The following is a 14,629-nucleotide window of genomic DNA, read 5'->3' on the forward strand; positions in this document are numbered from 1 at the left end:
TTACAGGTAGGACCCAGAAAAAGTTCTATTTTGATTTACACACACACACACACACACACACACACAATATACATATATCAGAAACCACTGGCATGACCATTTGCAGTCATAATATAACATTTCTCTTTTAAATACATTTAGGTGTCGTTTAAAAAGCAAGTCAATTGAAAGAAAAAGTCGTGGCATGAACAATAGTTCAGACAGTCCCAGATATGGCTGAAATCCGCAAGGTGGTCAGGAACTGAAGTTAAACTTGTCTACAAGGCTGCTGGAGCACTTTCCCATGGATAACTTCCCATGAATAGTGGCCAGAGTCCTGGGCCAAGCCACACCCTCCTGCCCAAGAGGACCCAGCTATTCTTTTCCTGGTGAGGGGCAAGGAAAGGGCCATAGGCAGGTGTGGCTGTTGGGTGAAGTCTTGAGGCTAGAATCCCACCTAGAGTTGAATCCTCATCTTTTGGCATGGAGGGAACGAACTTTGCATTTTCAGCCTCCAGAGAAGCACCCAGTTCTGCCAAATTGCTGAGGACCCACGAGGAGAATGAGTGGCTGAATGAACTATTGGGAAGCTCTGAAGGTCTTTTCTTCAGATGCACCAGTCCCTGTGGAGCCGACTGCACTAGGCACACGCATGGTGTAGACCACTTCAATCCGTGTTCCAGTGCTGTGAGCCACTAAATGTTAACAAGCTTCCATGAAAATAAATAAAGTCTCTGTGATCAGGTTTACTTGTGACACCCTGCATACATCACCTCTTCTCTGAGAATGACAGTGCACCTTAGCTTATCAAAGACTTGAGAGGGTTGGCAGCGAGGAAAGCTGTTAGTCTTTCAGTAAGCCAGGACTTCCCAAACCTTGGTGACCACAAAACACTTCTGACAAGGTTTTGGGACTGTTACTTTCATCCTGCTAGGTCCCATCTGATTTCAGAGTTTAGGAAGTCTTGGCTGGGGAGGCCTGATCCAGAGGAGGGACATGGAAGGAGGAGAAAGTCGAGTAGAGAGGTCACAGTCAGACCTGCAGTAGTTACCCTCTCCTTTGTTCTTTCTCCCCTATTGGAAATCCTTCTAAAGGATCTAAAGATGGAAAAGGTTAGGGTAGGAGTGTCCATGCAAGAGGACAGAATGACTGAGAGTCTTCTGATGGGCCCAGTGCTGGGCATTGGGGATGTCTGCAGGAGAAATAAAGGAAAGAGTACAGTGGACATGTGTGTGGGGTGTTTTATACACAAGGCCTTGTTGTCACTCCGGGGCATGTCCTAGGAACCCAGGTCCCAGGGGGAAGTAACCGCCCCCCTGCCCCCAGGCACAACCCAGGCAGATAGGGATGTACAACTGCAGGATGTGCCCTGAGCCCACCCACACAGACCTGGCAGTGGGGATGTGCCCACTGGGGTGTAGGCTGGTTCCCATTCTGTCTGATTTTCTGGCTCAGTGGTGAAGACTGGGACAGCAGTTGTCTCCTCTCCTATGGGGACAGCAGCCACACCAGGTCCCACTTGGGTAATGATCCAGTCCTCCACGTCAGTGGGTGCTGTGGGAGTTCTGACCTCCTCTTCTCCTGGAGAGGTCACCATTGATGCACCTGAAGAGAACGTGGGTGATGAGGGTCCCCTGCTGGCCAGTGACCCATCCCTTGAGAGGAGTTAGGGGAATTTGAGGTGGATCAGCTGGCATGAGAGCCTTACTGGCCACCCAGCCTTCAGTTCTGCAAGATGGCTCCTGCCATCTCAGCTAATAAGAGCCAGGTGTACCATTTATAATCACACATACCCATCGGTGGTCTAGATCAGAGTGGAATAGATTCTACTCCCTTTTTTACAAATGAAGCTCAGAGTTATATTTCTTGCCCAGGGTCAGTGACTTAGAAGTGGCAGATAGAATCCAAGCATCTGGTATCAGACCATGCTGCTTCTACTGGGGAGAGACATTATGTCCCAAGTGTGTCAGGACCAAGAACAGGAAGGAGATGTTTAAATTTCATGCAGCCATCCTGGTATTTGGAGGAGGGAAGGAAATATTCATCAACTGTGAGGGGAATTCTTATGGTTTGGGGGAAACCAGCAGATTGGGGAAGTGTAGGAAGGAAACTCAACTTCTCTGCAGGAGAATATAAAAGGCCAAGTCCACTGAGGGTCAGGGGTCAGGGGAGAAGGGTTTATGGCTGGGAATTTACTGGAAAACCAACTGGCTTGGCTTCTGTTACCCAGAGTAGAGATAGGTCCTGGGCCAAGAGCCTCATGAGCTCCGGGGAGGGGACTGGTGTTCTTGAACCTGACCCCATGGGGGCTCTTATGGTTTGGGTATGAAATGTCCCCCTCAGGCTCATGTGTTGAAGGTGTGGTTCCCACTGCAGCAACATTCAGATCCAAGTGATTGGATCACAAGGGCTCTGACCTCATCAATGTATCACCCCACTGATCAGTTCAACACTGGACTATTGGGAGGTGTGGAAACTGTAGGAGATGGGTCTGGTTGGAGGACGGAGGCCACTGGGGGGCTCGCCTTGGAAAGGCATTGTTGTCCCTGGCCCCTTTCCTGCTTTCTGTTTTCCAGTTGCCATGAGGTGAGCCCTTCTGCCATGATGTTCTGCCTCACCACAGGCCCAGAACTATGGAGCCAGCTGACCAGGGTCTGAAACTATGAGCCAAATAAATCTTTCCTCCTTTAAGTTGGTTTTCTCGGATACTTTGTCACAGCAAAGGAAAGCTGACTAACACAGAAAATTCCAGTTGTTTTTAGGCCTCCGTTGCTTGGCCCCACTGCTGTGGCTTGTGGTGAGGTGGAAATGACATGGCAGGGAGGGTGTGGCAGAGCAAAGCTGCTTACCTCACAGCAGTCAGGAGGTAGGCAGTGGGGAAGGGCCTGGGTTCCCAAAATACTCGTCAAAGTCACATCTCCAGTGATCGACTTCCTCCAACTGGGCCCCACTTTCTAAAATTTCCACTACCTCTCAATAGGACCACCACCTAGAGACTAAGCCTTCAACACATGGTTCTTTGGGAGACATCCAAACTACAAAAGAGGTTGAAATTTGAATAGGATTTTAAATTTTGGGGTCTCTTTTTTTTTCCTCTTAATTTTATTTGGAAATAAGTATACAGCCACAGAAAGTTGCAGAGACCCTCAATTTGCATAATATGGAAAATATGACCCAAGCTCTTCTATAACCTACATCTGGTCAGTGCACCTAGACCCTATATTAACACTGTGAGAGCTCATCCGATCAGAGTCCAGCAATGTGCTTGGCCACACCCTGGCCATCAACTGTTCCTTGATACCCTTTTTAGAAATCTAATTGTTAATGATGGATATGGCAGTGTGTCCACAGCATGGGTTAATTAGAAATGTGAATTATTGGTACTTAATAAAGAATAATAGAATTATTTGATTAACCTCATCACAAAAATATTTACAAGAAGGAGAGAATTTGACAAGAGTTACAAATTAAAAATATTTATGTATATTTTTAAATGCATTGCATGCACTATCCCAACTGTTTGTATTCATATGTAATGCTCTTTGAAGCAGAAACTATTTTATCACCATTTATAGGTGAAGCAGAGAAAAGAAGAGGTTAAGTCATTTATCCACGGTCACACAGCTATTAAATAGCAGAGCCATAATTGAAAGTCAGGTTTGCTGAATTTTACAGTCAAAGTTCTTTATCTACTTTGCTTTGTCTCTGGGAAAATTTAGAAGAATGGCCTTGTCTTGGGGTCAAAGCCTAAAGTCAGCTAACTTTAGAGTTGTCCCTGTCCCAACAGGATGTTTTCTTCCTTGCTCTGATAGGAGATTGATGGAGAGGGGTCAGGAGGGCCAGCCTCGGGGAGTCACCAGGAGGCAGAATGGGATGCTGGATGAGAGGTAAGGGCTCATACCTTGGAAGCAGAACGCGTGGTGCCGGGACAGCGGGTCTGGAAGGCCCGTCTGGTTGGGATAGAGGTAGACGGTTCTCACACCTGGCTTGTCCCCTCCGCAGGCTGGCCGAGGGGTGACGATGGGATAGCGGAGGCTGCCGTCCGCCAGCCAGCCGGCATAGCACTTGTCCAGGCCTCGGCTCCAGGCGGCGTAGAGCTGGCCGGTGGAGGCCAGTGTGGCGTTTTGCGACTGGCAGAACTCCAGGGCCTCCTGGAAGGTGAACTGCTCCAGGCGCGTCGCGAAGAATACCTCCCCTGCCGGGGAAGCAGGTGGAGTGTGACCCTCCAGGCCCACGGCCGCTCCCTGCCATCCCAATCCTGCTTGTGAGGATGGACACCCGCCACGGATCACATCTCTTAGATCTCTAGGACACCGGAACTAGAGTGACCAATTGCTCTGGTTTGTGACCGAAGGGACTGGGATTTCCTGGGACTCCATGAGATTTCTATGGGAAGGCAATGTCACAGCAGAGCTGGGTGGAACAGGTCACTCCACAAGGAAGTGGCTTCTACTCCATCCCTCCTTTCTGGCTTCTTCAGTCACACCAGGGACCCCCTGCCCTGGCTAAGGGGAGCGGCTTGCTGGATACTGATTCCTGTGGACCCACCCACCCCAGCCACACCTAGCTGCCTATATAGTTCAGGAGGATTTATCCAGCACCTACCTGGGCAATCAACTTTTCATATATGTTTTATTCAATACTCAAAAAAAGCCTCTTGTGTGGGTAAAAAACCAACCTCATTATAAACAAGGAGTGCCCAGGGTCCTGGATCAAGTGAGTACTAATTCTGAAAAATTTCCAGAACATCAGCATTTCTACAATTGGTTCCAGTGGAAGAGTAATTTGGTGATGTTCACTGAGATTAAATAAAATGAAATAAAGCAAAATAAAGGTCTGCGGTTGAATAAGCTTGGCAATGCTAGTTTAGACAGGGTCAAGGAGGTTTTCCACTGTGGGACTTCTCAGAGCCTTTGTTTCATTCGTGGGCACTGGGATTCTATAAGAGGCCAATATAATACTTATTTAATATATTTAACACTTATTTATCTAATATAAATATATAATCCAATATAAATATATATATATATAATATAAATATACTTATATAATATAAATATATAACACTTATTTATCTAATATTATTATCTGTGAGCACCCAGGGGTGCTCTGCCTCTGAGCTACATCCCCAGACCCTTTTGTTTTATCTTGAGACAGGGTCTGGCTAAGTTCCCCAGGCTGGCCTCAAATTTGCAATCCTTCTTCTTTAGCCTCCCAAGTGGCTGGGATCATAGGCAGGGGATACTATGACCTTCGTGGCATTTATTTATAACAAGTTAATTTATGTATTCATAGAACTCATTGTGTTTTAAAGGAGTGAGTGCTCTCCTGCAGTGCTGGGAAAACCACATGCACCATCGAGGAGGGAAAGAGGGACTTGCACTGAGAGGGCTGTGCCATCTTGAACAGGATCCTTTCCACCTGGAAGGCTGAGTGGGAATGGAGTGAGTGGGTGGCAATTCCCCCTCCTCTTTGTGTCTGTCTCTCAGTCCCCTGCCCATCTAGAGCCCCGAATGTGAGAATGTAGCCTGTACCCTCAAGCTTGTCCACGTAGCAGTAGACATCATAGGTTTCTGATGATGGGCGCACACCGTAGCTCCTGACCCCAGGGCTGCTGTCCTTGTCGCCCACACATGGGGTCCGTGGGCTCACAATGGGGTATCTGCAAATGAAGGGAGGATGAGAGCCTGTTTTGGGAGTTGGGGTTCAGGGTCACTCTGATGTAGGTAGGACGTGTCTTGGGGTGTCTCATGGGCTGAAACTAGGAGCCACCTCTCATGTAGCAAGTTTGCTGAGCAGCTGGGGGAAGGGTACGGGAATCTCTGACTTCAGAAGAGAAGCTGCTACATGGAAGGACACTGGGTCAAACTGGAGGGAACTGGGGAGGGGGGTGCTTGAGAAGGGGGTCCTCAAGAACAGGGGCTCTCTCTGTCTCTTGGGGTGAATGTCCCCTGCCTGGAAATTCAGGCCGAAATCCCACTTGATGGGATTGTGGATGTGGTGGTGGCTGCAGTGTCTTTCTGCCTCTCCCACAGGTGTGGGCACCACCAGAGTGTCTGTTCTGTTTATGTTCCTGATTCCATGAATAGGAACTTATCATCCTTCCAGAATATGCCTAGGGGAGAAAATATGCCTGGGGAGTGGCTTTGGAGTCACTAAGTAATTAGCATTGAAGGTTCTGGAGGGTGCCCACTGTGCTGAGTGTCGTGCAGGATGTGGCTCCTTAGGCCAGACCTCTTGAGGCTGCTAGGCTGGGAGAGGGGTGGTCCCGTCCCGGTTGGTTCCGCCCTGCCCATCCCCGCCCCGCCCTCGCCCCGCCTCGCCCTGCACCTGACGGTCTGGTCCTGCAGCCAGCCAGCATCACATTGCTCGTAGCCCGCCTCATAGGCGGCCTGGAGCTGCTCGGGCGAAGCCATGACGGCCCCTGTGCGCAGGCAGGCCTGCTGCGCCTCCTCAAAGGTCAGCGAGTATCGGGTGGATCCTGGGCGGTAGTGGAACACGACTCCTGGGTGGTGAAGGAGAGGAGAGAGCAGTCAGGGTCAGTTGCCCTAGGCCCATTCCAAGCCCAGCTCCTCCATTCTGATATGTTGGATTGGCACTGTGGATGTGATGGCGGATGGCAGGGTCCATTTGCCAGTCCCCTGGGTAGGGACACCACCAGAAGGGCCTTCCTTTATGGACTTGAGTTTGGGGAACAGCTGGGCTCTCTGCTTTGTGACATCCCAATTCCTCAAACATTCACTAAGCCTGTGGAGCACCATCAGTCTGGCACAGGACTGGAAGCATGTTCTAGAAAGGGCCAGGTAGTCAATATTTCAGGCATTGTGGGCCATATGGTTTCTGTTACTCAGTTCAGCTGTGATTGTCCTAGTTAGCCATCAACAGCACATTGACAAATGGCTATGGCTTAGTTCCAATCAAACTTCACTTGTGAATGTTGAAATTTGAATTTGATATAATTTTCAATCATCACAAAATATTCTTCTTCTTTTGACTTCCTCCACCTCAACTATTTAGGGAGTAAAAGTTATTCTTAGTTCGTGGGGCTTATAAGAGCAGCAGGATTTTGGCCCATTGAGCAGTTTGCGGATCATTGTCATGGCAGGGAGGACAAGACCAGGAGGGGCCTCAGGGTCACCCAGTGCAGGATTTCTAAGGGGGCCTCTGCTGTGGAGGTGCCTGATGGGCAGGGAGGGGCCCCAGTGCTCCTCTCCACTTTTCTTAGGGCCACGTGGCACTTTAATCTATTTGACATATAACCCTGTTTTACACATATGACTTCCTTTGAAGCAAGTGATTTGTGGCAAAGAGTGGACATGACTGGTCTGCTCTAACCTCTTTGTTTGAGACCAAGAGAGAAAAGCTTGAGAGGAGAGAGGCTGTCCCAGGTTTCAGGTTAAGTTGAAAGGGTATTGGGGTGGGTCCCCAGGCCAAGTTCCTTCTGCTTGCCCTTGAGCCTCCCCCGGAACAGGTGGGTACTTACCCCCTGGCAAACGGGGCTGCCCAGGGACCTCGGCTTCACCAGGGGCAACAGTCACCTGCACCACCAAGTCCTCGCTGGTGAAGGCTGTGACAGAGCCCAGCCCAGATGTGGACTCCTCAGGAAAGCCCCAGGGCCTGGTGGCCTCTCCAGTCCCATTCTCAGTCTCGGGGAAGGCGGTAGCTCCCACATCAGGGACAAATGTGAAGGGCTCCTCAGGCTCCAGGACAGTGGGGGATACGTCCAGGATGGGCTTTACAGTGAGGATCACGTTGCCTCGGGCTTCCCCCTCCGTGATGTTTTGGGGCAGGGGCAGCTCCACATCGGGCCAGGTCACTGTCCGGACGGTGATGTCTTCCTCACCACCTACCCCGAAGAAATTTTCTGGGATGTCCACAAAGTCTTCACCTGGGGTGGGGACAAAGATGAGCTTTAACTGCTCAGCCTGGCTTGAGAGGGATGAGAGATGAGCTTCACTCTGCCTCCTTCCCTCCTGGGAAGGAGAGTACCTGCAGGGTACCAGGCACCTTGTGTAGCACATGGCAGGGGCATCCTCAGCTCTCTGACTACAGTCATCCCTTGGTATCCATGGGAATTTCTTTCAGAACTTACCATATATACCGAAACCTGCAGATGCTCAAGTCCTTTATATAAAATGCATACTGTTTGTATATAACCTATCCACATCCTCTGTACACTTTAAATCTAGCTTATTTATAATCCTTAATACAGTGTAAATGCTATGTAAATGATGGTTATACTGTATTATTTAGGGAATAAAGACAAGAAAAATGTCAGCACATGTTCAGAACAGATGCAATATACCTGTCCCATTTTTTTCAATCTGAGGTTTTTTTCAATGTGCGGATACCCATGGATACTTGCAAGATAATGACCTGCCAGCTTACTTTTCATAAAATCAGCTCCCACCAGGACATCCCTTCCTATTCATCAGCAGTTGCCATTTTGCCCATCTGTGACTACCCACTGAGTGTCCACCGGGACATTTTATGTCAGTTGTGAAGGAAAAATGTAAAAATCTTGCAGAAGGTGAGATCAGGAAATTGATGAAGGTGGTGCCAGGGAACTGCCTGCCTTGGCACAGACAAATAAGGCGTTTTCAGAAAGAAGCCAGTTAGTTAATAAAGAGAAAATTCACAATACTTCCAGAGAGTGGATAGATTATCAAAAAGATAAGAAAAGCTTTGGGGGGGATATGAATTATTTTTGCAAAACTACCCTCTTTGTGTTAGATCAGGCTATGGAAGTGAAATATGAACTGAGTTGTCATTTAATTCTGTTGTAAAATTGATGCAGCTCCTCATCCATATTATTCATTTCTTTTCTCCAAGAATTAGCAATTAATTATAATTACAACCTAACGTGTGTTCAATAAAATAAAAACTTATTTTAATCTACTTTTTTAAAATGACATCCTCTTCTCCAATGTTTTCCTACTCTTTCAGTAACACTTGGTTTTTCCTTTTAAGTGCAATTTTAAAGGGCAGATAACAGCGCCCTCCTGTGGGATCATGGCCTCATAACAGGCCCCCATCATCTTTGACGCGGTACCACCATCTCCCCATTAGATAATGAGATTGAGGCTCAGAGGGAGGGTCAGGGCCTTGTCTTTCCCAGAGTTGTGCAGCAGTAGTTGGTAGAGCTGTGATTCAAACCCGAGAAAACGCAGAGTCTAACGCACATGTTTTTACCCCTGTTCTGTGAAGATCTGATGAGAAAGGACTGGAGACACTGCAGCCTCCAGTGTCTCCACCTTCAAAACCAATGAAAAGGGGCGTAAGGGTGGCAAAAGCTTGGAGTTAAGTACCCAGGGGCCTTTTCAAGGGGTAAAACCCAGCCCTCACTTTCCAAGATCTTTTCTTTGGCGCAAGTCCCCTTCCCGCTCCCAATCCCAGCCCCACCTGTATAGCAGATGGCGTCGTAGCGGGATGAGGGGTCGGGGTAGCCCGTCTGATTGGCGTGTAGGTAGACGGTCCTCACGCCCAGGAGGTTGCCCCCGCAGTTGGGCCGGGCCTTGGAGATGGGGTAGCGCACGCTGCGGTCTGCCAGCCAGCCGGCGCTGCACATGTCCATGCCACCCTGCCAGGCCAGGTAAAGCTGGCCGGTGGTGGCTAGCCGGGCGCCCAGCCTCTTGCACTCGTTGGCTGCCTCCTGGAAGGTGAACTTCTCTGGAGCGGTTGCATAAAAGACCTCTCCTGTGAAGGACACAGCAAGCTGAGTAAAGATCTTCCTCCTGACTCCCCTGTCCCATGTCCTCTGAGAGAGATTCGGGTCTCTCCTGCAGATTAGTCCTCTGACTCAGTTTGGTCTCTAACTTCCCCAAATCCTGGATCCACACCCACACGTCCGTATCTCAGATTTTGCCCTTCATTTCCCATATTTTTCTGGGCTTTTGGGCAGGATGATGTCAATTTCTTAAACAAGGAGCTGTAGAAAGAAGTCCACCAAAACACAAGGGGTGGATCCAAGGGTGGGGTAATGGGAAATCCAGGAGGAAAATCTTTCCTGGTCAGAAGCATCTTTGCCCCACCATTTGCTGTACAACTTTTAAACACTAGGGGAGCTGTCCTATGAGCTCAGGGATTACCCACTCAGCAAATCCTTAAAAAAAAAAAAAAAAAAATCTAATTCTGATGGGAAAAACAGGCACCAGACTTTGACTTCTTAGAATAGTGCTTCCCAAACTGGGGTCTCTAGGTTGTGAAGAGGCCATCATGGCACAATTTGGGGCCTGCAAGCTTAAAAAATATTTACCCAAACTTATCAAGGGTATATTGGAGATTTAGGGTAGGGCTGTGGACACCCACTCACCAGGACCATTCTGAGTGCTTTTTCACAGTGACAGTTCTGATTGGCAGTTCTATTTATCTTTGGTTAGACAAAGGTGAGAGTACAAGTACACATTACCTAATAGATGGGTTTGACTATTGGGGTGAGATGGAGGAAGGGGCCATGTCTGCTCTTCTCTCCAGCCTGAAGGAGCGGCGAGCTTGGGGCTGTGGTATGTATGTAAGTGCCTGTGCAGAGGTGACAGAGTCTGGAATGTCCAGAGGGTAAATGGGTGCAGATGGGGGAAGGAGTGTCATCCACATGCTGGTGTGACCCTTGTGACCAAAATTAATGCCCTTTACAAAACAAAGAATCCAAGTTCCTCCCCACAATTAACCCAACAGGAAAGTTTGGAATAGGGTCAGAGACCGGCAATAGGGAAGCAGAAAGAAGGTTGGCTGAGGGACCAGCTCTCCTGAAAACTAGGTGTCCATTGGGCTTACCCTGGATTGGCCAGGAGGCTCTCTTATGAGGGTGATAAGGCTGAGCTATTTTTTTTTTTTTTTATGACCACCAGCAGTATACCTCCTTCTTCTTGGCAACTGAATCAGGGCCACATGCTAATTAGGCAATGTACTACTGAGTTACATCCCAGCCCTGGGTTGGGCTTTGAAGATACAGCAGTCCTTAGGATGGGGATGGGCTGACCAGAGCAACTGGGTCCTGGCTAGGAGGCAGAGTCCCAGGTGAGTATTCCTGTAGCAAGGGTTTTGGTGCCCAGTGGTGACTCTGGACAGTTTATAGAAGCTTAGGGCTACTGAGACCTTCTCTAAAGTGGACATGGAGGGGTCCAGACCAGTAGGCCCTTCCTACTCTTCCTTCATGGCAGAGAAGGATTGAGTCAGGCCCTGAGCTAGTGCCCTGGCCCATAGCAGGTCTGTGTGGCCCTTGGGGGGGGGGTGAGTGTCGGTCAGTTTGGTGACAGGGATGGCGAGCTTCCTCCTGGTGGGGGGATACACTCACCCTCCATCTCCTCGGCGAAACAGTACACATCGTAGGTCTCATTGGTGTCTCGGATGCCATAGGTTCTTACACCTGGAAACTCATCCTTGTCTCCATAGCAGCCTTCCCGGGGGGTGTGAATGGGGTACCTGCCAGGAATCCAAAGTGAGGAGTGTCACTTGGGACAGTGGGAAGCCCAAGGCCTGGGCTCTTGTAGCTTCCTTCCTTATAGGATGAAACAGCAACATAATATTACATTTGACTGTGTCTACTCTGAATATGTGAACTGTTTTTTACTGTTATTAGTGATTAAGGGCAGTCCCCTTTATTGAATATTTATTGATGCAAACATACACTCTTTGGTGCTCACAAACTTTCTGTAAAAGGTCAGAGAGTAAATATCTTATGTTTTGCAGGCCTTAGGGTCTCTGTGATGCTTACTTAACTACCTTAGTAGTACAAACAGACGTAATCAATAAGGAACCCAATGAGCGTGGCTGGGTCCCAATAAAAACTTTATTTACAGAAGAAAGGGGTGAGTTAGATTTGGCTGGTGGGCCATAGTTGGTTCCTGCTCTATATCATTTGAGTCTCACATCAACCTAATGAGGCAAGTGCTATTCAGAGACCCAGAGACACTGAGACCCAGAGATCTTAAACAATTTGTTCAAGGTCACATTGATCTCAGGTGCCAGTGCTAGAATTTGAGTCTAATTTTGAATTTGAGTGTAGCAAGGTATGGGCTTTTCTCTATGCTAGACTGTAGTCTCTGTTTGTATGTTTATTTATTTTGATTATTAGTAGTTTTTGTATCCCAAGTTCTCTTTGCCCACCCAAGATTGCAAAACTGCTTCCCATGGCTTCCTTCCTGATGCTTTGTGTTTCTGGCTTTAGGAACTGAAGCTATGATCCACTGGAGTGGAATAGAACTTCTTGTCTCCACAGGCCTCTGGCTGCACTGAAATCCCCCGAGGGCAGGGAGCTATCTGCATGCACTGCCATCCACTGCCCCAGGCTGCATTCCAAAGATGTAAAGAAGCTTCATTTATGCATGTCTAGCCTTATTAAAAACAAAAAGGATATAAGGTGGCTTATAAAAATATATAAAACACCAAAGTTAAAATAAAAAACCAAAACGTGCAGAAACCTTGGTTAAAGGGAAACCGGGCAGGGATAATGACAACCCAGGGCAAGCCAGCCACCACTCCACTAGGATAGAATGGCAAGGATTTGGGAGGGGACATTGTGTTGGGAAAACATAACGGCAGCCGCATCCCAGAGAAAAACCCCAGCATGGCGTCTAACGACCCTCCTTCTCTTCTTTGTTTCTTTCACTGGCGCGAAACGTTCCCTCTGGCGCCAATGTTCAAACCCTGCTGGTGGGAAGCCTTAGCCCCAATTAGAATTAATCTTCTTGGGCTCCGGACCTGACATATGGAAGAGCTTGCCAATAAACGGGCGACCTGTTATCTACCTCAGCCCTGCAACCTCTCCTTAGACCTATATAAACACACAGCCTTTTGTAATAAAGTGGGAAAACTCTGTGTCGTGTGGTGCAGCGTTTTTCTAGTCTTACACATTGGGTGCTCATGTCAGCCAAGGTGGGACCGTGGCCCCTAACCAAGGCTGGCTACAGTGTCACGTTGGCATGAGCTCAGTGTCTACCAGGCACCTGCCTCGCTGTGCTATGTCCTCTGACCCCTAGCCCCCAGCCCAGACGCCAGCTCTGTTGGGGGCTGTGAGCTCACCTCACAGTCTGGTCAGCCAGCCAGCCTGCGTCACACTGGTGGAATCCGTCCTCATAGGCAGCCTGCAGCTGCTCAGGTGTGGCGATGATGGCGCTGTTCTGCAGGCAGGCCCTCTGCGCCCTGTCAAAGTCCAGGGTGTAGCGCGTGGAGATGGCTCTGTAGTGGAACACGATGCCTGCCACAGACGAGGCGGGAGAGCTGTCAGGAGCAGCCTCTGATCACTGAGGCCTTCCCAGGATTATGGAAACAATCAAAGGGACCTTAGGAACTATCCAGTCCAGGTCGAGGCACGGATCCCCTCTCCACAATTTTGTGTGGTCCTGATCTTGCTGGAACACTCACAGTAACAGGGAATCGCTACCTCATACGGTACCCCACTTTTTTTTTTTGCATGGAGGAGTGAACCTACTTTGCTACTGAACTTCATCCCCAGCCCCACACCCCTTTAAAAAAAAAAAAATTGAGACAGGGTCTAAGTTGCTAAGGATGGCCTTGAACTTGCGATCCTCTGGAGTGGCTGGGGTTACAGGCTTGTGTCACTGTGCCTGGCATTCCCTTTTGAATACTTATGATGATTCTGATAATCAGAATGTTCTTTGAACTAAACTAAAACCTGCCTCCATATAATTTTTTTCTTGTCACCCCAGGATCCTATATTATTTTGGGGAAAGAGACACTCAGGGCCCCCTACATCTTCACCCTGGGAGGTATCCTAGTGGGAGCCCTGTGAGAGAAAGGGGGCCAAGACTCTTCAGTCCTTTTTTTTGCTTCTGGAACCGAGAATGAAGGAGTGGGAGGAGGAGAAGGGAAAAGATACTTGGGTGAAGTGTCAGGAGACTGCTCTGACTCATTTCCAGGGTAATTAAGGCAAGTCAGTTAGCCTCAGTTTGCTTACCTGCAAAAAGGGCAGTCAACAAGGCTTACTGGATCATAGGATGCTATAAAGCACAAGGGTCATTTACCTGTGACTGTGGCCAGGAAGTACTTAATCCACCCTGCCCCAAAGTCCACAGAGAATGGTTTCACTAGATCCATGTTATAGAGGAAGAAACTGAGGTGTTTTTGTGACCTGTCTAAGGCAAACAGGTGTGTGGAGGAGCTGGATTTGAAAGCAGCCTGCCTGACTCCACACTGGTGAGGTCACCACTGTGGTCCTTTCTGCAGGTGAAGTGACATCCCCGTGAGGGTCCTCACCTTTCACCACAACCTCCAGGGTAGCCTCGCTGTCCTCGATGCCATGCATCACCTCGCAACGATAGATCCCAGAGTCATTGGAGCGCAGGTTCTGGATCTCCAAGGTGGCGTCGCTGGGGATGGCCGGGTAATTGGGCAGCGAGATCTTGTCTTGATAGGCACTGTTGACCCGCACGTGCCCTTCGGTGGCCACCAGCAGTACCACCTCCTTCTCCTTGGAAACACGGCTCCACTTGATTCTCGGAGCGAGGGGGGCAGTGGAGGGGGCGGTGGTCACAGGATGCATGGGGTCAATGAAATAGCAGGGGATGGTGAGGGAGGTCCCCAGGAGGACCCTCACTGGGGACGGTTGGGGGATGCTCACACTCAGGGAGTTGTCATGCTCTGTGTGGGAGAGGCAGGGAGATAGAAGACAGACCTGTTACCTTCTGGGAAT

At 49.0% G+C, this 14,629-nt stretch overlaps 1 protein-coding gene across 1 annotated transcript in view; it reads right to left on the reverse strand.

The window, feature by feature from the left end:
* The window catches only part of Acan (aggrecan), a 67,117-nt gene that overhangs the window by 19,292 nt on the left and 33,196 nt on the right, over positions 1–14,629 (reverse strand). The window contains 9 exon segments of the mRNA XM_048790280.1: positions 1,369–1,584; positions 3,881–4,174; positions 5,514–5,641; positions 6,310–6,484; positions 7,463–7,867; positions 9,382–9,675; positions 11,273–11,400; positions 13,000–13,174; positions 14,194–14,577. Coding sequence (XP_048646237.1) covers positions 1,369–1,584; positions 3,881–4,174; positions 5,514–5,641; positions 6,310–6,484; positions 7,463–7,867; positions 9,382–9,675; positions 11,273–11,400; positions 13,000–13,174; positions 14,194–14,577 — 2,199 coding nt within the window.

The sequence above is a fragment of the Marmota marmota genome, unplaced genomic scaffold (assembly GCF_001458135.2).
Source record: "Marmota marmota marmota unplaced genomic scaffold, marMar, whole genome shotgun sequence".
Classification (NCBI taxonomy): domain Eukaryota; kingdom Metazoa; phylum Chordata; class Mammalia; order Rodentia; family Sciuridae; genus Marmota; species Marmota marmota.